The following is a 25,946-nucleotide window of genomic DNA, read 5'->3' on the forward strand; positions in this document are numbered from 1 at the left end:
AACCGGCGTGAAATCACAGAGCTTTGAAATCTTCACGTAGTCACTCATGTGACTCCGAAGTAAAATAGTAAGATTAAAGGAGAACTTACCAGTTTGAAGTTTGATCTTGATTTTATGAGGAGTTACGATGAGCGATTACGTGCCCACCGCTCCCACCCTCATATTATCAAGGTCATATGGAAGTTCTAGTTTTTCACAATCTTACTATTCTCAGGTCTTCTTTTTTATCTGTGATTTAACACCGCTGCTTTGAAGATTGATGCGCACGCAGACGGACGGCCCTTCTTCACGTAATCGCTCATCGTAACTCCTCATAAAATCAAGATCAAACTTCAAACTGGTAAGTTCTCCTTTAATCTTACTATTCTAGACTCCCAAGAGGAAACATCCTCCTCACATTGTGCCTATTAGGAGGGAGACCAGTATAAGGAGCAATAGATATGAAATGTTCATTTATAAATCCGACAGAGAATCCCGCAGAAATCTCTTTACCCACAGTCATTAGAACTGACTACCAACTGGCTTGCGGACAAGACCAGCATTTACTACAAACCACTAAATGTTCTTGAACAAGTGGAAGTGGACTATGCTTTCTACATCAGCCCAATTTTGTCATTTCATTCCAGCATGCCATCCGTCAGTGCCAGTCTGTTAAATCCATTCTTATTGTTAGAACCTCCTGTTTGTGTTTACTCTTCTCCTATATATTAAGGAACTCTTTTTCAGTTTTGTTTGTCACCTTCTAATGGAGGTGCTCCTCAATGTTATTAGGTAGGGAGTGCCAGGATTTAGATCCACTTGAGGTGAAAAGCAATGGTGTATTTTAAGAGCAAAACGTAAAATGTGGGGGTGAGTGGGTCAGGCAACATCTCTGTAAGACATGGATAGTCGGCGTTTCTGGTCGGGACTATCTGAAGAATCTGGCCCAAAGCATTGTTTATCCAACTCTTTCTGAGATGTTGCCTGACCTGCTGAGTTACTCTTGCACTTTGTGTTTTGCTCAAGATTCCAGTTCCTTGTTTCTTCTTTGTGCATTTTAAAATGTTAAGTACAGGAGGAGAGAGATAGAATCAAAAAACTGCTAAATTCACTCCTAGGTGGTGATGCCAAATGCACCACATGGAAGATTGTTTTACTCTTTGAAGTCAATAAAACAAAGTTTCAGAAGCAATGTAAGAACACCCTATTGCAATTGCCAATGAATGTTTTCACCAGGAATGAATTTCTGGGCAGGAGCATGGGAAGACCTCCAACAAAACACAGAGCCGCAGAACTAACTATTTTAAATTCACCATAATTCTATGTAATGAGAACAAGATTGTAGCATGATGCAAACGAAACAGTAAATGAATAATGTGAAACAGAAGCCACAAAGTACCAGCTTGATAGGCCAGACAGCTTCTCGGCTCAAAGCAGTGCAAAGCACTTTGACAGACTTCCCCCTCACATTCAAACCCAACCTTCTGTTGAAGTGCAGATTGCAGAACTATCAGCGTATGGTGCTGTGTTTGTACACATCCCTACAAGTAGGGTTTAAAGCATACGCTGACAGATACTAATGCTTGTGCTAAGTCAAACATACCACTATTCTGTAAATCAATCATTCCCAACCTTTCTGAATGAAAGGCCTGTTTGTTCACACTCAGTACTTTACACACCCCTCCCATAAACACCTGATTATGCCACAGCTTGCTTTTTCTAGGAAGTTCTGGGGACTCTGGAAGACTGCTCATACCTCTATTGTCAGGTAGCCAGTGCACAGCTCCATTCATTTTTACTTTTATTTTGTGAAGGCTCCAACTGAACCATCTCAATAGCATTAAAACTTCGCAGCACCTGAAATATGGTGATCTTTCCCTGAGTAAGAGTCGCATCCTCCAAGACAGGAACCACTACTGTACCCACTACAAACCAAAATTACATGGTAGTCTGGAGCCTAGATTCCCAGCTATCCCACATACGTTCATTTGTCTTCTCCTAATCCTAAGGCTAAGGGAGAAGATGTTAAGCATCATTGTATGCCCTCAAATTGCCTACTCCTGAAGATCATCAGATTTTAAATGAAAGACACTTACCTTAACAAATACAAATACAGGATTGTAAGGGAGCAGAGGAGAATCACAATGTACAAGATGACTGTAATCAGTATGCCAGGGATCCCAGAATGGTGTGTTCTGTAAAACAGCCAGTAAAGCTTGGCTGCATCACCTATTGGATGGTTTGTGCTGTAAGTCAGGCGCTGAAAAGAAAGAGATGCCAGTCAGTGCTACATACAGTGAATCCTCTTAGCTCTCCAGTTCACAATGAGCTTCTGACACATTCACACCAGTGCTGGGCCCGTGGGATCAATCATCTATTCATTTCTGCTCCTTTGTAGTGTTACTAACATGCAAAGCTGTAGTATTATCCAGCCAACAGATTTGGTTTTGGCAGCATCTGTATCTCTGCACCAATTCTGTGTTTAAATTATAAACAAATTGTTTTATTGGGACATACCACCTGGCCATAGCCTCAAATTTAACTAAAAGTGTGTGAGGGGAACAGGTTTTTTTATTCTTAACAAAGAGCTTTTATTCAAAAAATCACAGTTATAAATACTGGAAAAATCAAAACTGCTGAGCAGTTTGAAAACACCAATCAATCAATCATCAGATTACAACATTATCATCCTCCTTCACAATGCACTCAACCCCCCGCGGCAACCAGCGTCCACGGAAAATCTCCACAGTTCCTGCGGACACAAGCGTGTTCCCTCTCCAGGGACATATGGGCAAGGACGTAAACCTGGAAGAGGGGCAGGCAATCGACTCGGGCAGAACCATCGACTGTCCGCTGGCTGACGCCGAGAATGGCCATTTTGTCCAGGCCCATCAGCAAACCGACAGAGAGGTTCCCCCCCCCCCCTCCCTCCACCGACCGTTCCCCCCCCGTATTTGCCGACAAAAGATCAGGAGCGTGGGGCTGAAATGCTGCCAAGATTTGAGGAGCAACCTCTTTAGATACTCAAACAGGGCTGCAACCTCTCACACTTCATATAGACATAGAACAATCTCTTCTACACTACAGAAGTGACAGGCAGCTGGCGAGTCTGTGAACTTAAATATCTATTACACGTTGTAGATGGGTTATGCATGCAACCTATAATGTAGTTACCTCATCACCACTAACCATGCCCCATCATATTAGTATAACTGTAGTATCCTCCCTTTGTTCCTCCCACTAGGTTCCAGTACGCCTGAAGGCTGGATGCAGTCAGTGCTGGGACGTGTGTGCCACGTGCTATATTAAACTCACAGTAAAGCTTACAGTGTGTCAGCTATCACTCCTTTACATGGTGTCAGAAGTTTAAAAAAAAACTCGCGTTTCCCGTTTACCGGTTTTCATTTATTTTGTCCCCGTTAGTGCCCAGTGTTGGGTTTCCCTTGACATGGCATCCTCATGCCGAAAGCCATCTCCCCTTGTCTTCGACGCTGACATTGCGGAGCGATGGTCGACTTTTGTGATGGACTACACTCACTACGCTAATATTGTGCACCGGAATGAGCCAGCCGCGGTCAAAGCATCACTCCTGCTCAACCTGGCCGGTCCCGACGCAATGAAGAGAGCTCAAGCCTTGAAGGGCAAGGTGGAAAATATGCTGAAGGACATGGTCAACATGGGAGTGCTGGAGGCTGTCAGCGATCCAACCCTATGGGTCTCCACCATGGTCGCCACGTTGAAGAAAGGAAAAAATGAGATACGGATATGCATCAACCCTAAGGACTTGAATATGGCGATTAAACGGCCCCACTACCCCATGAGGACTGTCGAAGATGTTGCCGCCCAGGTGGGACAAGCCACTGTGTTCTCCGTCCTCGATGCCAAAAGTTCGTTTTGGCAGATATCACTGGACAAACGCTCCACGGACCTGACCACGTTCAGCACGCCCTTCGGCAGGTTTAAGTTTTTACGGATGCCGTTCGGCATCAACTCTGCCAGCGAGGTATTTCAGCGTTCAATGGAACAATTATTTGCAGGTCTGCCCTGCGCAATTATTGTGGACGACATTCTGGTCTATGGGAGGGATGTGGCCGAACATGACCACAACCTCCGGCGGATTTTGGACCGTGCTCGGCAGATAAATTTGAAGCTCAATCGGTCAAAGTGCAAGTTCCGGGTGCCTGAGGTCACATACGTCGGCCACATTTTCACGGCCCAAGGGTTGAAGCCTGACCCGCAAAAGACCAGCGCAATCTCTGAGCTGCCCGCCCCGACAGACGTTGTCAGTCTGCAGCGTTTCCTGGGTATGGTGAATTACCTGGGGAAGTTTATCCCCGACCTCAGCGAATTGAGCGCAACCCTGAGACAGCTCACAAAGAAGGACATTGCCTGGGCATGGTTTCCACAACACCAGCAGGCGTTTGACCTGCTGAAGACGAGGCTGGTCAGCACACCTACACTGAAGTTTTTTGATCTGCTGCTTCCGATCGTGGTCACCTGCGACGCCTCTCGATTTGGTCTGGGTGCTGCCTGCCTGCAACTCCACGCTGACGACTCGCTGCTGCCTATCTCCTATGCCTCTAGGACCATGACGGACACAGAGCAGCGCTATGCTCAGATAGAGAAGGAGCTGCTGGCGGTGGTTTTCGCGTGTTCGAAGTTTAAGGACTTCTTATTTGGCACCAGGTTCACCGTTGAGACGGATCACCAGCCACTGGTAACAATACTTAACAAACCGATACACTGCGCTCCTGCCAGGCTACAGCGGATGATGCTGCAACTACAGCGCTTTGACTTTAAAATCATATATAAGAGGGGCACCGAGATGCATGTGGCCGATGCACTGTCCCGGGCCCCCCGGGCCTCTTGTGACCAACACCCCTTCGAGCAGTCGGACTTACAGGTACTGAACGTTAACTTCGTCCCTTCTCACCAGCTGCAGTGCTTGGTTGAACATACCGCGAACGACCCTGACCTACAGCAGCTTGCTGCTGTCATCAAGCGCGGGTGGCCCACCAAGCGGAATTCGTTGCCTGCCAGCGTCCACCCCTATTTTTTGGTCCGCGATGAGTTAGTCCTCCGTGACGGTATTATTATCAAAGGACACAAAGTTGTCATCCCGGCATCGCTGCATGGCTTGTATTTTGATGCCGCCCACATGGGTCATCCCGGGGCAGAAGCCACTATCTCTCATGCCCAGGAACAGTACTACTGGCCGGCCATGGCTAAATACATCCAGGCAAGGGTGGGTTCCTGTTCGGACTGTCACTCGCTTGCCCCGCATCAGCAAAGACAACCACTTTTGCAGCAGCCGGCACCTGAAATGCCCTGGTCTTCTCTGGCTGCCGACATTTTCGACTGGCGCGGGAGGCATTACCTTGTGCTAGTAGACTCTTACTCGAATTGGTTCGAGGTTGACCTCCTCCCTGCCATCACCTCCGAGATGGTGATCAGCAAGCTTCGCCGCCACTTTGCCACATTTGGTTCCCCTGTCCGGCTGCAGACAGACAACGGTCGCCAGTTCACCAGCACCGAGTTTCGAGCGTTTGCCACGAAGTGGAACTTTAATCATTTCACCAGCAGCCCAGAGTACCCGCAAAGCAATGGTCTAGCTGAACGGGCGGTCCGCAGTGCTAAGCACCTGCTTGAACAAACCCGCCTCTCGAACGGGGATTTCTATCAGTGTCTCCTGAACCTTCGCAACATTTCCAGAGACAGTACCATGGGATCCCCTGCCCAGCGACTCATGTCCCGAGTTGTCCGCCCTCCGATGCCTATTGCCCAGCAGTCCCTGATGCCCAAAGTCCTGCAGCCTGCTGATGTCCAGAAACGTATTGCCCAGAAGCACGAGATCCAGCGACGATCGCATGATAAATCCTGCCGCCCTCTTTCGCCACTGATGCCTGGACAGGTCGTCCGTTTGCAGACGCCCACCGGCTACTCCCGACTTGCCACCGTCGTCGGGTTTGACAGCGCGCCACGGTCCTACCTCGTGGATTTCGAAGGGACTGTATACCGACGCAGCCGCCAGCACCTGTTGGCGGTTAACGAGCCCAAACCACCTCCTGCGATTCCGTATACCCCTCCATCGCATGTCGAGCCTTCCTCCACTAATGTACCATCTGCTCCCTGCATGCCACGGTCGGTCCATTTGCCTCGGGTAGCCCCCCCTGCTCCTCCCGGGTTTGCTCCCCAGGCTCTGCTGTCTCCTGCTAGGTCTTCTCTCTCTCCAACTTCAGCTCGTTCTACCCCTTCATTCTCACCTGGCTCACCTGTGCCTCTCCGTTCCCCCTTCAAGCTGGGTTCCCCACCCATCTTCTCTCCCCCTCCTGTTTCTGTTCCTGTCCCTCCTCCTATTCTTTCGGGCGGGGAGGGTGAGGGTGCTGTGCGCACTCGCTCGGGTCGGGTTGTAAAACCTCCGGCTCGCTACGGAGAGTTTGCTTAGCTTTGCAGGTTCTGTATAATAAACCTGCCACTGTAGTAACTTGTTTGAATCGTAAGGGAAAGGATGTAGATGGGTTATGCATGCAACCTATAATGTAGTTACCTCATCACCACTAACCACGCCCCATCATATTAGTATAACTGTAGTATCCTCCCTTTGTTCCTCCCACTAGGTTCCAGTACGCCTGAAGGCTGGATGCAGTCAGTGCTGGGACGTGTGTGCCACGTGCTATATTAAACTCACAGTAAAGCTTACAGTGTGTCAGCTATCACTCCTTTACACACGTCATTACTCTGTGCAACACCCCCGGTCCCTGATACAAAGGCGGAGGACCATCCTACAGAGAGACCACCAATAGGGCCTGCCTCACTGTCCAGTGGTAACACGGGACTCCACAGCATGTCCAGATGCAAAACGAGGGTGAGGAAGTGTAGAGTGTGCTGGAGCGGCTCATACACTGAGCATCTCCCCGCGTCGCAGAACGGAAAGCTGAGTATCTCGGAGAGGCAGCTCATGTTGTGTGGGACTGGCTCCCAGGAATGATCCCGGAGCTTGGCTCCAATGAGAAATTCCAACGGAGCGGGAGTAAGCTCAGTCGGAATCACTCCACACTCATGGAGCCTCCCCAACACCCACCGTGACAGGGTGAAGATGGCCCACTCTCATAGCTACAACCCCCGTGCCTTTGATGAGTAGCACGCTGACTGATGGTGACCAAACTCCAGACACTTAACAGATCGGGTGACTCATGCCGCAGATAGACACAAACAGCTGGAGTAACTCAGCGGGACAGGTAGCATCTCTGGAGAGAAGGAATGGGTGACTTTTTGAGTCGAGACCTTCAGTTTACAATTGAACCATTGCAAGAGATGAAGCTTGTTCCGCTGAGCTACTCCAGCTTTTTGTGTCTATCTTCGGTTTAAACCAGCATCTGTAGTTCCTTCCTACATGGGCGACTCATACCCACTGCCAGGAGCTGTGTGCACTCCTGAAGGAAATACCTCTGGCAAAAACAGTGCGTCGGCAGTGCTGGCATCTAGGAGGATGCTCAGAATACAGTTACCACCGCAGGGTCCTGAGACCTTTTTTCAGGTTCTTACCTTCCCGGAGAGGTGATCAAGTTTCAGATCACACTCTCCGGGCTCTGCGGCCTACCATCGCTGGAGCTGGGAGCCGCCTCGGACTGTTGTGAGCCCCACCGCGGGGCGCAGACTTAACATCGGAGCGAATCCCTTGCCTGGGATCGCTCCCACCGTGGCCTGCGGACTTACCATCAAGGGCTCACAGTCTCGGGAGAGGCTGGTCAGTAGCTCCAACGCCGCAGAAGGGTCGTCCAGCCCCGACGCGACATTTGTTCGCCCGGCGCGTGGGAGCTGACATCCCCCCGATGCGGGAGTTGAACGCCTCGATACGGAGGGCCCGAACTCCGCCGGCTACGGGAGTCAAGACCGTCCTGTCAACGGAGGGGCTCGAGGTCCCCGACCAAGGAAGAACAACAAGGGAAGGACTTGGAACTCTATTTTCGCCCTCCATCACAGTGAGGAATGTGTAGAAGTCACTGTGATGGATGTTTATGTTAAAATGTGTTTTCTGAGTCTGTTGCTTTTTTAAAATTGTATGACTGACCTGCCCAGTGAATTTCACTACACCAATTGGTGTATGTGACAATAAATGAACTTATGAACTTATGGACAGATGCTTCTTTCTATGATGGGTTTGGTAGAAGTAACCTCCAACAGTCCTTATGGAGATAAAGTCCCATCTTCACCGTGGTCACCCGCCATCATAATAAACTAAGCAACACAAATTGGACATCCATGAACTGCTGTGGACCACGAGCAGTAGCAACATATACACTACCCACAATATGTAAACTTATGGCCTAGCATATTTCTCATGCTACCATACACCAGCCAAGGGATAAACCTGAATCAATAAAAAGAGCATTGGACACCCGCGGAGCATCACCAGGCATGCCTAGAAAAGTGCCAAGTGAAGGTACAATGCAAGCATGGAATAGAGTTCTGAACTTCCACAACTCATGGATATTTCAAAGCTCTGCAGTCCTGCCACATCTTGTAGTGAATGGTGGTGGAGAATTAACCAGCCAACAATGGAAAGTGGTTATAATAATCCATTCTCAACAATTTTGGGGTCCAACACATGAACGAATGAAACAAAACTGGTGTAGTCAGCCAGAAATTACCAATGGATGATCCATTTCTCCTTCCTCCTGAGATCACCATTACACAGAAGCCAGTCTTCCACTAATTCTATTTAATCCATATGACTTGGCAGATAACACTGGATGTAGCAAAGACTATGTAAGCAGACATCATCCTGATTTCAGGACTTCAAACCTATACTCTAAGCCTAACCCTGATGTATCACCATTCCTTCATAATCACCGTGTTTAAATCCTGGTGCACATAAAGTATTGTGTGAGTAGGATTCTAGACATTCACCAGAAGGATTGCACCAGTTCAAGAGTATGGTTCACCGCCACATTGTAAGGGACTTGCAGGGATAAGCAATACACACTGGCCTTGCCAATGACAATTGGATCCTAGAAAAATAATAAAAAAGCGGAAATATCCCAATCGGAAAAGGGCATTGGGCAAACTATAGATCAAGCTTGTAGCATAGTAGGTGAAAATATCCCATAGTCTTTGGATGATATCAGGCACTATATATATGAAGCTTACGTTGAAGATATTTACGAAGGATGGACAAGGGGTTCTCCTTGTCAACCAGTGTGACTAAGTTGTCTGACGTGAACAGACATAGGTGGTGGGTTGTAAGAGCAATGGAAATGCTGAGTCGGGAATCTGGCTGAAATTCAATCAAAGTTTAATGACATTGCAAGTCTTGCAAAAGAAACTGGCAATTTAAAACTTGCCTCCTTTGCATTGAAGAGGTTGCAGAGATCTTCAGTCTAATCCCGGATTGCACTCAAGGACAGGTCCAATGCCATCTAACTTTGCAGTTATCTTTGTTTTAATGCTTCAACTGACTATTATATCAGATTTCTGGATTTTGATGTATTGATGCTTCTGCTTATTTTGTACGTTCCTCACAGCAACCAGGAGGTAAGGGGCAAGCTCTTGTCCTTTCAGCTACAATCACACAAGCAAAATGGTGGCAAGTGTCCTTCTGAAGCATTAGACTGAGAACAGATGAAGTGCAGTCCCATTTCTATCTCACCCATGAGAGATACTTGACATAGCTTCTGATCCATTTTGCAATGCATTTTGTTAATCTCATTTGCAAAAATAAGGTACCAATTCACCAGCCTAATTGCAACACAATGCAATTGAAAGTAATGAGCTGGTGTGAACATTAATTGGCATTGCCAATGTATTCTGTTTTCCTTGGAATAAGTAATAATTAGATATATTGTAACTACTCAGTATATGTTGTATTATAGTCTTGACAGACAGTTCAACATAAATTCAATATCATTTGAAAGTAACCTAGTTATCCTCAGAGCACTTAGAACCTGGCACTTGTACAATTGGCTTATAGAATTATAGATCCAATAGGAAGAAATCCGTTGGCCAATTGAGTTTGTGCCAGCTCTCGACAAGGGCCATCCAGCCTCCTTTAGGAGAAGTACAGGGTATATGAGGAAGAAAGAAAAAGAAAGGAGAAGCTGATAGATGAAAGAAAGCTCTTGTGGAGAAATGAGTTGGAGAGAGTCCTGCAAGTCCCATATAATTGCTTATCCGAATGCCCCTGTCCCACTTAGGAAACCTGAACGGAAACCTCTGGAGAATTTGCGTCCTACCCACGGTTTCCGTGCGGTTCCCGGAGGTTCCCGGAGGTTTTTGTCAGTCTCCCTACCTGCTTCCACTACCTGCAACCTCCTGCAACCTCCGGGAACCGCACGGAAACCTTGGGTTGGGCGCAAAGTCTCCAGAGGTTTCCGTTCAGGTTTCCTAAGTGGGACAGGGGCATTAGAGAATAATATTCTGGAATGGCATAGTTAGAGGAACAGCATTTATAAATAATGCACATTGCTCTACATTCTATTTTATACCGATATCAGAAGGGAAACCACCTCCATCCAGATAGCGTGGATTAGTACAAATAATTTATTCAGGGAAAAAAAGGACATAAAGTGCTGGAGTAACTCAGCAAGTCAGTCAGCATCCATGGAGAACATGGATAGGTGATTCATAAGTAAATAAGTCATAGGAGCAGAATTAGGCCATTCAGCCCAGCGAGCCTACTCCGCCATTTAATCATGGCTGATCTATCTTTCCATCTCAACACCATTCTCCTGCCTTCTCCGCTTAACCTTTGACACCCTTACTAATCAAGAACCTGTCAATCCCCACTTTAAAAATACCCAGTAGACTTGGCCTCCACAGCTGGCTGTGGCAATGAATTCCACAGATTCACCACCCTCTGGCTAAAGAAATTCCTTCTCCTCTCCTTTCCAAAGGTATGTCCTTTGATTCTGAGGCAGTGCCCTCTGGCCCTAGACTCCCCCACTAGTGGAAAAAACCTTTCCACATCCACTCTATCCAGGCCTTTTGTTATTCGTTAAGTTTCAATGAGACCCCCCTCACTCCTCTAAACTCCAGACCCAGGGCTGTCAAACATTGATCATAGCTTAACCCAATCATCGCTGGAAATTGGGAAAATATTTCAGGCCTATAATCTTTCATCAAAGGACATCATCAAAAACATTAATCTTCTTCTCTCCTCGCAGATATTGCCTGACCTGGATTCTTGACTGGAATATCCCCTCATCACATCGGGTGTCAGGGGTTTTGGGGAGAATGGGATTGAGTGGGAAAGCTAGCTCAGCCATGACTGAGTGGCGTAATTGTGCTCCTATAACTTATGAACTTATGATACCAGCACATTTCTTTTGGTGACCAATTACCATGTAAGTATTGCACTGTTATAATCTAATTTTGGTCTGTCAGGATGAACTCCACTCTAATGAATAGTTGGTAGCAGTCTTTGAATCAGATTTTGAGTTCAATTCCCACTTTAGAAAACTAATCTATAGGCATTACTTCACTAGATGTAGTGTCTCTGGGAAAATACATTGACCCAAAACCCTGGCTGCCTTCCCAAGTGGGCCAATGGGCACTATTCTTAAGTCAAACATGTTGATTCTACAAACTATGCTGGACGGCACCAGAAAATCAACAACATGTAACACCAGCAACCAAAATTACTGGGAAAAAACTAACTATCCACTGAAAGTTGTAGATGAGCAGCAAGATTAGCTTGACACAAAAAGTTGGAGTAACTCAGCGGGACAGGCAGCAACTCTGGAGAGAAGGAATGGGTGATGTTTTGGGACGAGACCCTTCTTCAGACTTAGTTGAGCTTAGCTTGAGGCTGGCATAAATACGCGCATGGACTCGTTAGACAATAGTCTGTTTCTGTGCTGATGATCCAATGTAATTGCATCTCATCCTCATTGCACGCCATGTATTACAATGGTGATTGGCTGTAATGCAGTTTATTACAACATTTAATCGCAGGAATCCTCAAGATGACCAAACGCTCACTTGCTTGTTCTTATGGTGTCATCTGAAGCTTCTGATTAGAGTATAGATTTATCTTCACTTCCAAGTTTAAAACGCTTGCCATTTAAAAATTGCTAGATTAGATTCAATTGCTGAGGTTTATGGCGCTTTCTGACTAATAAAAATAGCATCAGTTTTGCATTTGGTTTCTATGTCTCTAAAAGTGTTCCAGACGTCAATGAAGCAAAATGGAGAAGTCAGTATAAATCATTCTGTAGACTTTTATTTTGGAAATTGGCCATAATCACTTTGTATTGCAAAGGTATGTTGAAATGGCCAACATGCAACTTTAATTTTTATTCACTTGTCTTGAGCCGCATTACATGATTATATTGCCAGCTATTTGACGTTATATATTGGTTTTCCTCGTGCTGCAACTCCTTTTAGTCTAAAATGCCCTGAAGCACTTTTGATTTGTATCATGGTAAACCATCGAGGTAGGCAAGTATTCTTATCTGAAGGAGCAACTGGGGAAACAAGCAGTGTAACTGACCATCTATTATGTTCATGCATTTTCTTCAAATCCGGAGCCAGTCTATCTGCCAAAAATAAGGAGACTGGAGCAAAATGTACGATAAATCCACCAGGAGATGGTGAATGGAAAATTGTGAGGTTGCTAAATGCTAGGAGTGAATGCTCACACTTCCAAAGCTCAAATTCTTCAAACTAAAGGTGATGTGTGTTGGGTGCAGTAAAGAATTACTTTCCTAAAGCGGCAATCCAAAGTGATCTGGATGAACCATCCAGAGACGTGACCTCAAATATTGGCAGAGCAGCTGGGTGATTCATGACTCATAGTTATCAAGAGATATTCCATAGAAACAGGCCCTTCACCTCACCGAGTCCACATCAACCATCAGCCACCTATTTACACTAATCCTACATTAATTTCATTGTTAATACTCCCAACATTCTCCAACTCTCCATGGATTCCACCGCTTTCCTTCATACTGAGGGCAATATACAGAAGCCAATTAACCTACCATCCAACATGCCTTTGAGATGGCGGAGGAAACCACAGTACTCGGAGGGAATTCACATGGTAACAGGAAGAATGTGAAAACTGCACACAGGAGGTACCCAAGGTCAGGACTGAACCCCAGTGTCTGAAGCTGTGAGGCAGCTGCTCGACTAGCTGTGCCACTGTGTCATATTAAATTGGCTCATTGGTATATCTGGAATAATCAGAAATGGTGACCATGAAACTATCAATTGTTAACTAAAAAAAAAATGTTTTGGGGGGTGGGGAGGGTAGTGAGCGTATATTGTCATACGGAGTATCCTTCTCAGTACAGTTAGGGGGGATATTAATAGCTGAGCACATTGTGTCAATGGGGAAAAGGGGTTAGGAGCCAGAAAATGTCAGATTTACAATAAGAAAGGTTTTTTTAAATAAGTAAGTTTATTTTTGTTCCTGCAAGCTAAATCTTCTAATTATTATACTGATTAATAGAGTGTCATTGCAGAATTGTCAACAGAAGTGATTGCTTATCAATTTCAATGGCCACATAGTTAAAGTAGCAGCTGCGTTCTTAAGAGACAATGGAGTCTGATAACAAACGGGGACCTACATGGAAACATTCCTTTTCCAAGGTAGCTGCTTGCCAACTTCCAAAGTAACTTTTAAGTGGTTCTCTCGTTCCTGATCGTAATTGTGTTACAAGCAATTAGGCCCACATATTACAAATAGCATTCCACAATTCATCGATCACGTTATGTCCAATTTGCGTTGTGGAAACATACGTTATAGCAGAACTATCTGTACCTAATGATGGATCTGAAGGTATGGTTCTGTGGCTCTTTACTATCTGATACACTGCCGTTGGTCTTTGTCAGAGATTTCACAGAAACTTGGTGATCGGGAGGAAGGGCAGATGGTGGAATGCCTCCAATTCCACTATCTGGACCTGAAGATGTGACTAAATTCTGCGGAGACTTAAACCAGCTGGACGCCCTTTAGGGATTTGTTTTAAGAATTGAGTTTAGTGCTTGGACCAGAAGAATGTTCACGTCATTGTTATTTGCATTATGGATGACAAGTCAAAAAACAGAAACCTGATATAGTCATGAGCAGCCTAATGGGAAATTAGTACATGCTCTCTGTGAAGAATTGGTCCTCAAAGAAAGTTTTAGCAGAGGCCCTCAACTGTGGACCAAGTGTGTGATTATTGAATGAAAACTGCTTCTGGACCAATTATGGTATAGTCTGAGGAGATAACTGTCAGGACCATTGCTTTCATAGTCTTCATTAATGTCGAGGAGAGAGAAACAATTTAGAAAAATGAGGAGATTCAGTATGTCACCGAATACTCTATCAAATTTCCGCAGGCACATGATAAAGAGCTTACTTACTGGTTGCATCATGAGCTAGTTTGGTAACTCAAATGCCCACAAACAAAGGAAGCTGCAAAATGTTGTAGTCATTGCCCAGTCCATCATAAGTTCTGACCTACCAACCATTAAAGGGATTGCTAATATCAAATATCGACAACACACTCTTCTCATCTCACTACTACCATCACGAGGTACAAGATTCCAACAACTGCCACCTCCAAGTTTAAGAAGTTTATTACAACATTTAATCGCAGGAATCCTCAAGATGACCAAACGCTCACTTGCTTGTTCTTATGGTGTCATCTGAAGCTTCTGATTAGAGTATAGATTTATCTTCACTTCCATGTTTAAAACGCTTGCCATTTAAAATTTGCTAGATTAGATTGAATTGCTAAGGTGCATGACCAGAGTAATCAATCACTAGCTGCAGGGTTTTAAAAGCTAATCCTAAGGAGGATTCAATATAAAGCAAATACACTATGTTGACCTTGTATAAAACTTTGGTCCCGGTCTCACTACGAATGCTATCTGCTTCATTCTGAACGTGGAAGAGATTTTGCATAAAGATCACAGGAACACCACAGAATATTTCCCATCTCAAATCACCTTAGCCTATTGGGTTCAAATTCCCATTAATTCACCCAAAATTGTACCACATTAGGGACAATTTACAGTGGCTAATTACCCCACCAACAAGAACATCTTTGGTATGCGGGAAGAAACTGGAGCACCCACAAGAATCATAAGTAAGAGTCATTGAGCTCTACAGCATGGAAATAGACCATTTGGTCTACCTTGTTTGTGCTGACTAAATTAGCTTTCCGGGCGAATGTTTTCCCACGTTTGGCCCATTTCCTATCAGATATCTGTCAATTGTCATGAAATTCGTAATTGTATCCACTTGTATCAGCTCCACTGGCAGCTCATGCCTGATACAGACTAAACACCGAGTGAATAATTTGTCGCTGAGGTCCTTCTTAAATCTCTTCCCTCTCTCCTTGAGCCAATGCCTTCTAGTTTCAGGTTACTCTACCCTGGGAGAAAGACTGTGATGTTCCATTTATCCATGCCCCTACTGATTTTGTACATTTCAAAAAGGCCTCCTATGATCCAAAGAAATATCCCATCCTATCCAGCCTCTCCCTGCCTCAAGCCCGCAAGTCCAGGTAATATCCTGGTGAATTTCTTTACACTTTGTCCAGCTTAATGACATTCTTCCTATAGCTGCACGACCAGAACTGCACACTGTACTCCAAGTGTGGTCCCACTAATTACTTGTACAGCTTCATCAAGATCTCCAAATTTTAGTATAGAATCCCTTCCCAATGAAGCTTGCCAAATGTCTTCTTCACTGCCCTATCTAACTGACTCGCCACTTTTAGGCAACCAGGCTCCAGTTCTCTAGATTTCTCATGTTTCTTTATAACACTCTCCACATCTTTAGCATTTACTGTATAGTCCTGGCCACATGGTCGCAGGGGGAACTTTGAAACTCCACACATACAGCCTCAGTCATTATTCAATCATGGCAGCTGGAGCTGTGAGGCACTAGATCTCATCGCTGAGGCACTGTGCAGCCCAATTGGGTACCTATTGTCAGAGTATTCCATTTGGAATAATAGAACAGCCATATCATAAAGTGATGCTGGTTATACCAAAGATCGGCACAAAGTGCTGGAGTAACTCAGCAGGTCTGACTGCATCTCTGTAGAAAAGGGATAGGTGGTGTTTTGGGCTCCCTTAGCTTATTGGGTTCAAATTCCCTCTTACTCCAGCAATTTGTGTCGACTCATGTCAACAAGATATGCAAGAGCAGAACCAGGTCATATGTGAGGAGGTGGTTCATTCTTTAATGGACTCCATGCCTATGAACAAAGTTGCCGGAACTTAAAAAATAGCAAAATACTTAAAATTCCACAAGTTATCCCGTACAATTCCCAACTGCAATTGAGATAATAGATAAAGGTAGATGGAACCATAAGTAATATCATTGCCTGTGTCATCATATTTGGCTGACCATGCTTCTGTACTCCACATCTCTCTGTTCTACAATGTTTCCCAGGTCTCTACCACCTATATAGTCCTGCCCACATGGTCACATGATCAGGTTTTTTCACCTGAGGACATCCGAGAGGGCTATTATTAGTCTGCTTTATTGTTAATCTTGGGATATTACAAGGTTGTTGATGTGTCAGTGGACAGGAAACATGTTGGTGTTAGTCTTATGGATAATCCCCATCTTCTGCACTCCATCAGTATCCTGAACCAACAGTGTTTTTCATGGAACTTGCCGATAGTGCACTGGCCCAGAATTTGAAGGGTTTGGCAGCAGTTCCAGATTAAAGTGACCTGCACGTTTCAGGACTCTTGCCAAAAAAGGGAGCAATTGCAATCCTGCCGACTGATTTTCGCTGACCATTTCCAAGCTAAGCTTCACCACTAGATCCCACATGGACTCCACTGGTGGTGAAACTTCCCAGCATTTACATTGGGGTATTTACTCTGTGACTCTGTGCCAGGTTAGATCTGGATTAACATACACAAGTTCTTTCAGTTGAATGGTCATCGTACGACTGCAAGAAATAAAGGAAAGATAAGATAATTTACTATTTATAATTTACTGTGTTTGCTTTAATGTGGTTAATTATTTATAAGCATTTGTCTCTTTTTTTTGTATAATTTTAATGGTTCTAATTGTTTATTTAATTTTTAATGGATTTTGAAAGTTTCTAAATGTCAGGGGAATTCAGGAGCATTGAACAAACTTGGCAGCTTCAATAAAAGGTAGAGTTGTGGGATGTGGCTTTGCCATTTGTCAAAGCATTCCAGGGACATTCAATGGACAGAACATGTTCCTAGAGTCACAAAGTTATACAGTCCAGAAACAGGTCCTTTGCACCATCTCGTCCATGCCAACCAACTTACCTACCTGAACTAGTACACCTTGATGTCCATAACTCCCTGAAAGTGGCGACACAAGTAGATAGAATGGTAAAGAAGGCATATGGTATCTTTGCCTTTATGAGTCGGGGAATTGAGTATAAGAATCAGGAAGTTATGATGCAACTTTATAGGATTCAGTTAAGCCACATTTGTAGTATTGTGTGTGTTCCAGTAGACCCATTACAGGAGGGATGGCGAGGCTTTGGAAAGGGTGCAGAGATTTACCGGAATGATGCATGGATTAGGGGATATTAGTTAAAGGGAAAGGCTCTTTGGAAAGCAGGTTTCAGGGAGACCTGATAGAAGTATAGAGAATTATGAGAGGGATAGATATGATAGACACAGAACCTTTTTCCCAGGATGGAAGTATCAAATACTGGAGGGGCACAGTTTAAAGGAGACGTGTAGGGTAAGTTTATTTACACAGAAGGTAGTGAATGCCTGGAACGCACTGCTGGGGGTGGTGATGGATGTAAATGTGATAGTGACATTTAAGAGTATTTTGGACAGGCATATGGATATGCCGGGAATGGAGAGGTATTGATTAAATGCAGGCAGGTAAAAGTTGATCTTGGCATCATATTCGGCACAGACACTGTGGGCCAAAGGACTGTTCCTGTGCTGTACTATGTTCTATGATCTTGTCCCATTTGGCCCATATCATGTCCCTCTGAACATATTCTATTCATGTATTTACCCAAATGTCTTTCAATTTTTTTAATTTTTCCTGCACCTACCATTCCGCTGGCATTTTATTTCACAATCCCACCATCCGGAAGTGGCGGCGCTGGTGAACGGCTGCGGCTCGCCTGCAGTCCGTTTGTCTTTACTTTTTTGTGTTGTTTTTTTTCGTTTTGTCTAGTTAAGTTTTTGGTTTTTAGGTTGTGTTTATGTGGGGGGGGGGTTGAAACGGGGCTTGCTGTGTCTCCCTTCGGGGGAATGCGACTTTTTTGTCGTATCCCCCTTCTCTGCCTCCGTCTGTGCTGAGGCCTAATGGCGGAGCTGGCGACCTCGAGACTCCGGAGGCAGCCAGTCAGGACTCACCCTGGGCTCGCTCCCGTGAGGGCGGCCCAGCTCGGGGCTGGAACGGCGCTCCCGTGAGTGGCTGTGACGCTCCCGTGAGGGCGGCCTGGCGAGGGGCTGAGACTCTCCCGTGAGGGGCTGTGGCGCTCCCGTTGGAGCGGCCCAGCCCGAGGTGGAATGGCGCTCCCGTCGGAGCAGCCCAGCTCGAGGGTGGAATGGCGCTCCCGTCGGAGCGGCCCAGCCCGAGGGAGTAACGGCACTCACGTGAGGGCGATCCGGCTCGGGGCTGGAACAGCACTCAAATGAGGGCGATCCGGCTCGGGGCTGGAACGGTGCTCCGGTGGCTGGGACGGCGTTCTGGCGGCGGTGACCTGAGTCCGGGGTTCAGCCGCGGGCCGGCGGCTGCGTCCGCTGGACTGGAGGGCGGCAGCTTCGACCACCCCGGGCCGCGGTGTTTGAGCCGGCCCGTTTGCGGGGTTCGGTGAGCTGCGGGACTGTTTGTGCCATCGCCCGGTGGGGAATCGCCTCAGCGCAGAGGGTGAAGAGGAGGGAAGAGACTGCAGCCCTAAGATTTTTGCCTCCACCACAGTGAGGAGGTGCTTGGAGGATACACTGTGGTGGATGTTAATTTGTGTTTATTGTTGTTTATTATTGTATGATTGTATGTATGACTGCAGGCACGAAATTTCGTTCAGACTGTAAGGTCTGAATGACAATAAAGGAATTCAATTCAATTCAATTCAATCTATGTTGAAAAGATGTTCCTCAGGTATCCTTTAAACCTTTCCCCTTTCACCTTAACTCTATGCCGTCAAGTTTTAGATGCCCCTACCCTGGAAAAATGACTATGACCATTAATCTTATCTACATGGTTTTATATACTTCTACAAAATCACCTCCCAGACTACTACTCTCCAGGGATAAAAAGGTCCATCTTATCCAACTCCTCCTTTTAACTCAACCCTGCAGTCCCAGCAACATCCTTGTGAATCTTTTCTCCATTCTTTCAAATTTAATGACATCCTTCCTATAATGGCCAGAAGTGCATACTATATTCCAAGTGTGGTCATACCAATGTCTTGTACAGTTCCAGTCCACACACACCTGCCAATTACGTTGCTCAAAGCCCTTGTTCCAATCAAGGCCTCAATGCATGTCTGCAGAGCAGTTAAGCCGGCATCAAAATCAGAGAAGGCTCAAGCAACAGGGAAGGGGCTGAGTGAGTGTGGATGTAACATAACAAAATCCAGCACTGACTCCACTTAGTGGCCTTGATCTTCCATCTACTGTCAAAATGTTAATTATCTGCAATCATTTCACCACAGCACTGTGTTCAGTTTTTATTTTCAGGATGCACAGGAATCTATTTAGAGTCTGTACATAGGAGTTAATTTAACTGACTTACCCCTAGGATGCCATCCACAATAAATATTGCCAGAGGATCAAGTACTGTCCAAAATCCCATTGCCATGAAAAGCCTTGACAAGAAGGATGGGAATGAGACAGATCGTACGTGACAGACCAATCTGATCATAGCCATAATAAGTAACGTAACGTTCAAGGTCAGGGGTCCCAGGGCTACAATGGTCAACTCCGCATGAATCTCCAATAGAGAATTCTGGTAACTAAGTTCGACTGTGTGTGGATAAAAGTGGAACCTTAAAAACAAAACAGACAGCAGATATTAATGTGATTATGCCTTCATGTACAATCTCATTGATCAATAATAAGAGGTACATTTATATAATAATCCTTATGATCTCTTTAAATGTTTCAATGATTAGTAATAGAGTCCTCTCACGGATAGCAAAATGGCTGATTTGCCAAGGTAAGCTTACTGCCATGAAACCTCCCATGGGGGCATTTGGCTGGATTGTCAAGAGAAAAACATTGTTTCCACATGAAAGATGCTATTAATGGCTGGGTGGAGTCACCCTAGCCCACCTGACATTTCCAAGAGGACAGATACATCGCGTCATTAATAGTGGCGTGGTAGCAGATGGTCTCTCAGTCAGCAAACAGTTTCAGAAACCCAGGGGAAAGGAGGCATGAGGGAACATTTACAGGGGAAAAAAAGCAGGTAAAAAATATAAATAAAAATGATCAATTTAGACTGGAGATTTTTCGGTTTGTATTTCCATCATATCTCTAGGTCAGTTGCCTTGTAATATATACAATGCAAGTTATCCAGTCTAAATTCTTAGGGCCATGTAATATTTTAAGTATTGCCACATTCATATTACAAATATTTGTCTATGTCTATCCTTTGCCAAAGTGGTTCTGTATATACAGTACAATTTTTAATTTGTATTTATTTGTAAATAAACTATTTATTTGTAGTAATCTGTTGTTTATTTTAAATGCACAAAAAATATGAGATATATTATGTGGGATTCAGCAAGATAATGTATGAAAAGCTAAGCAATGACCTTTGGAAAGTCATGATCCTTTTTAAGAATACTAAACTTGTGAGTATTCAGATTTTGGATGTATTTGAACTGTGGATATGCTTACATATGAAAGTTTAACACAAAAGAACGAACACAATTCATTTATTTAATATGACCTCACCAGCACAAATCTTCTTCTAAACTGTAAGCTGCGGAAAAGACATATTGTGTACCATATGCAATTAATGTTTCCAGCTTCTGTCGATTTGTTTTATTTCCTATTTGTGCCAATCATTGGATGCATCGGGATTAGAAAATATTTGAAAGTATCAACAGATTTTCATTTCTGTTTTTGAAGATTACATTTACACATAATTGTTAAGAACAGTAGTAGTGCAGCAATTCAAAGGCCTAGACTAAAAATCCAGCGATATCTCATCATAGTTCCAGGGGAATTGAAAAATCAGTTAATTAAATATCTTGGAATTAATGCCAAGAGCGTCCATGAGAAATCCACTAGGTTCACTAAAGTCCTTCATTAAAGGACATGTACCACCTTTACCCAATCTCACTCGTGCAATATGGTTGGCTCTTAAATGGCATCTGAAGTTGTCCAGCAATCCACAGATATATCAACCTGCTACATCGAAATAAATTAAAAACTACCAAGCCTTCGCTGGCTCAAGAAAGCGGTTCGTCACCACCTTCTCAAGGGTAAGTAGAGATAGGCAATAAATCTTGGCTGTTCCGCATCCCATAAAGTCAAATTGAATCTGTAAACTATCAGGGCTTAAAATTACCATGTGAAAGATTTGCCATGGGCAAATCTCTGCCCTACCTCAATGAAGGCATCTTATTTAATTTAAACAGATTACTGGCTCTGGTCAAACAGTGGAAACGTGAACATGAAATGAATGTGTGAAGCATAATTTTAAGCATGTTTAATATATATATATATATATATATCGCTTTTAATTGGGGGAGAAATTGTTTTGTGGCAGTATGTTTCAGGGAGGGATTCAGACAGTGAGAGGAGGGGGGGGGAGAGAGAAAAGAGAGAGACACATATACACGGAGATCAGAGGCAGAATGAGCCGTGCATGATTTGTGTTCCAATCTCACGTGCCAGCAACAGGATGAAGCATTTCAATGGGATTGATGCCATTGGTTTGAAAAGAAATGAAGACACTTTTTCATGAAGACAGTTTCCTTTTACAGCGTCTATTCTAAATCTTGAATGCTAAATTCTGCAAAGACAGAACGAGGATTCAAGGTGTAAAGTTGATGGATGAAAATCGTGTTTTCGAGCAATTTTAAACAAAAGCTGAATGATGCACACCATCTGGGATTGATGGTATGACATTAATTACATGGCATCGTCACGTGATAGCAAGTCACTGTCATCTTTTAAATTCTACTAACGCTGTGCAGTTACTTTGTAAACTTTATTCTACAATTGCCACACGGCAGGCTATGAACAATGTTTCAAAAATAAATAAGAGTTCTCAGCATAAACTCTTCCACAGGTCACTGTGGTATAATAAATATATAATATTGATATCCTGTGTCTATTTTCTCCACAACTACATTCATCATGTCATTTCAATTGCTTTGATAAAGAGCAGTAAACTAGTTACTGAGGCAGCAAAAGTTTGCTTTAAGCAGGTTCCTGGCACCTTATGCATAAACATCAAGACCTACTTGTTGACGGTGACACCAATCGCCTGGAGATAGATCCACTGGCTGCAGTAATGCAGATAGAGTCGCACAAACCAGATTAAAGCTACAAGAAGCACACATAGCCAAGTCTCCGGTGAGCACCAGTGTAAAGCTCTGAGCTGATCCAGGAACATCTGGCTCACAAACCAAGCATGCCAGGCAAGAGTATCCATGGTTTTGTCAAGAGAAGAATCTGACCTGAAAAATTAAGAAGACATTGTATGCCAATGTTGCAAAATGAGAACAACAAACTTGTGCCTAAATTCATACTTTTTAATACAGTAAACCCTTATTTAACGGACCCCTTTTTAAAGGATTTTGGTTATAGCGGACGCCACCCCCAGCTTGCTCTGACTCCGCTTCTGGCACCACCTCCTGCTTGCAAGGTGCACCAGCGAGCCCTTCTTAACCCACCGCATGGTCTGGTTGACACGGGTGTTGTTGCGGCTCACGTTGTAGCCCTTGGGGACAGCACTTTCTTCAGGATGCCGCCACCGACAGGGCGTGCTGAGTCACCTTGGAGTTCCCTCCCCTCTCAGCAGCTGCCGTTTCTTCCTGTCAGCCGTTGCTTTGCCCGCTCCCTGCTCAACCGCCGCCTGATCCTCCATCACCCGTTGCTCTGTCCACTCAGCCTCTCCCCCCTCGCCAGTGCCACCTCATCCTCCTTTCCCCCCGGAGTCACTGACATACTCCATCTTGGAAGATGTTGGCAACTGCAGGGGAGAGGCTGAATGAACAGATCAACGGGAGAAGGAGGAGAAGGCGACAGCAGTGGAGCGGGGACCTGACAAAGTGACCGAGTGCATTGTGTAGTTGGCAGAGGCCTGAAGAAAGCGCTGTGCCAGGGGCTACATCGCGAGCCGCAACAATAGCCGCGTCCGCGGTGTAGGTGGCAGCGGCGCCCAGTTTTATGGTGAAACGACACAAATTGCTGGTGTAACTCGAAGGGTCCCAACATCTACCTGTCCATGTTCACCAGCGATGCAGCCTAACCCACTGAATGACTACAGCATTTTGTGTTTGTTTGTGTATTAATCAACATTTGCAGTTCTTTGTTTTAACTACAATATACAATGATAATACCTTACACGGTTATAGTGGACAATCGGCAATAACGGACACCAATTTCCCCCTCTTTGGTTCATTAAAACGAGGGTTCACTTATTGCTGTTTTGTAATTGATACAACTATCAATGCTGAGTAATGGTGCCTTTAATGCAATCAAACAGGGATGCATTTTAAGACAATGAAGACAGAAATCATGATTCGAGATTATAATCAGATATCTCTCTTTCCATAAATATGATATGCTGAAATGGCCATATTAGCATTTCCTGCATCAGTAGGAGGATATAGGCAAAGTTATGGGCCCCTTAGTAAAGTTTACTCGTTAAACTCACCCTCGTCCTCTCTCAAAAGGTACTCACTTAAATGCAGTGGCGTAATCGAGATGTTGTCTCGGAGTGACAGACCCAGATTCCATCCTGACCTTGGGTGTTGTCTATGGTATGTTTGCATGTTATATTTGTGAATACATGGGTATTTTAAGGGTGTGCCGATTTAATTCCACATTCCAAAGGTGTATAGGGTGATAGGTTAATTGGCAAATATAAATTGCCCCGGGTGCGTAAGTGAGTGGTAGAATTTGGACAGTGTTGCTGAGAATGTGGGGAGAATAACATAATGGGATTAATGTAGGAATAGTATAAATCGGTGGTTGATGGTCGGCAAGGACTCAATGGTTATAAGGAACTATCAAGAGATGTATGGTCAATTTTCGCCTTTCACTGATCTGGCATACTTCTCTTGCCGAAGCTATCACAACCCGTTGCATTGGTCAATCTCTAACCAACTTGTAACAGAAGTCCTCCAACTCTCCAGTACCGACTGGATCTCACGTTGATAAAATAACAGGATCTAACCAATAAAAACATAGAAAGCAGGAGTGGGAGACAAGAGACTGCGGGAAGAATTTAGGCAACATCAGTGGGAGGCAAATGGACAGATCGTGTTTCACACTCAGGATGCTTCTCAGACCAGGAGCAGGAGTAAATATTGACTTCTCTAACTTCAAATAAATCTTGCCTTTCCTCTCTCTCCATCCCTCCCCAATCCTAGTTTTCCGACTAGTTTTACTGTCCTCTTGATTAAATTTTACTGATTGTATGCCTTGTTGTCTCCTTCCCCTCAGCTACCAATAATCCATTCTACATTTTCCTTGATCATCGTCCCCTTTGATCTCTCGTTTGCACACCTCACCCATCCATATCTCTGTCTCCCTCTCCCCCGACTCTCAGTCTGAACTTGGGTCTCAAACGAAGCGTCACCCATTCTTACTCTCCAGAGGTGCTGCCTGTCCCGCTGAGTTACTCCAGGGATATTCTGACTCGCAAAAGTAAGACATCTAGCCCTTCAAGCCTGCCCCACCCACCATTCAATATGATCATGGCTGATCATCCAAATTCGCTACTCTGTTCCTGCTTTCTCAACATATCCTTTGATCCCTTAACCTGTGGAAAAAAATATCTAGCTCCTTTTTGAATATATTTAATACTTCGGCATCAACTTCCCTGTATTGTAGAGAATTCCAGGTTTGCCATGTTAAGGTGTTGGTGTGCTTTTTTTGGATGAAACATTGATGTGATTAGATCAGATCAAATTGTTGGTGATATGTATGCCTAGGATCCTGAAGCTCTCGATCCACTCCACTTCCCCACGATTGATAAAGATGGGGCATGTGCTCCATCCAACATATTCTTACAGCATGGAAACAAGCCCTTTGGCACAACTTGCCCACAACGGCCAACTGTCCCATCTACACTAGTCCCATCTGCCTTCGTTTGGCCAATATCCCTCTGTACCTGTCCTATCCATGTACCTATCTAAACATTTCTTAAACTCTGCGATAGTACCTGCCTCAACTACCTCCTCTGGCAGCTCATTCCATACACTCACCACCCATGGCCTGAAAAAGTTACCCCTCAGATGCCTATTAAATCGGTCCCCCCCATAACATGGCCAGCTCTAGATAACTATGCAACTTAAGCTCTTTATCTCCTTCTCCACTTCATTGTGTCACTGTTCCAGATCCAACCCACTACAGTTGTACTTTACAGTTGCAAACATATAAATAGTTAGAGCAAACGTGGCCTCTGATTCTTGACTTCTTGGTCACGGACATTTTTCTTGCACATAATTCCTGTAGTCCTGTTGGAAATCTCTATGAAATCCGCACATGAATCTCAACTCTGGTGAATGTCGGCTTTATCGACCCAGTCCCTCTTTATCTGTCAGTCCTGCCAAGGATAATTCTGGGGAGCTCTGCGGAGATGAACTGTCGGGCCATGAAAAACCAAGCGGTTCTCTCTCATTTTGGAAAAATTTTACTGACCAGTTTAAAAATATTGTAAATAAGAAAGGAAGGTTGCTTGACTGGCCGAGGTGATGTGAAACAGGGGGACATGATACCCTGGAATGCATCCAACTGAAGTCAGCAAGCCGAACTCCAGCCTATTGCTGCAGTACCTTTACTGCAAAGTTGATTTGTTTTTGATTATATTC

The 25,946-nt window shown here is 44.6% G+C and overlaps 1 protein-coding gene across 1 annotated transcript in view; it reads right to left on the minus strand.

Moving 5' to 3' along the window:
- Positions 1–25,946, minus strand: part of LOC116971868 — a 283,701-nt gene that overhangs the window by 123,600 nt on the left and 134,155 nt on the right. The window contains exons 12-14 of the mRNA XM_033019036.1: positions 22,368–22,583; positions 19,682–19,934; positions 2,076–2,239 (exon numbers count right to left, since the gene is read on the minus strand). Of these exons, the coding sequence (XP_032874927.1) occupies positions 2,076–2,239; positions 19,682–19,934; positions 22,368–22,583 (633 nt within the window). The remainder of the gene's footprint in view (positions 1–2,075; positions 2,240–19,681; positions 19,935–22,367; positions 22,584–25,946) is intronic.

The sequence above is a fragment of the Amblyraja radiata genome, chromosome 4 (assembly GCF_010909765.2).
Source record: "Amblyraja radiata isolate CabotCenter1 chromosome 4, sAmbRad1.1.pri, whole genome shotgun sequence".
NCBI lineage: Eukaryota > Metazoa > Chordata > Chondrichthyes > Rajiformes > Rajidae > Amblyraja > Amblyraja radiata.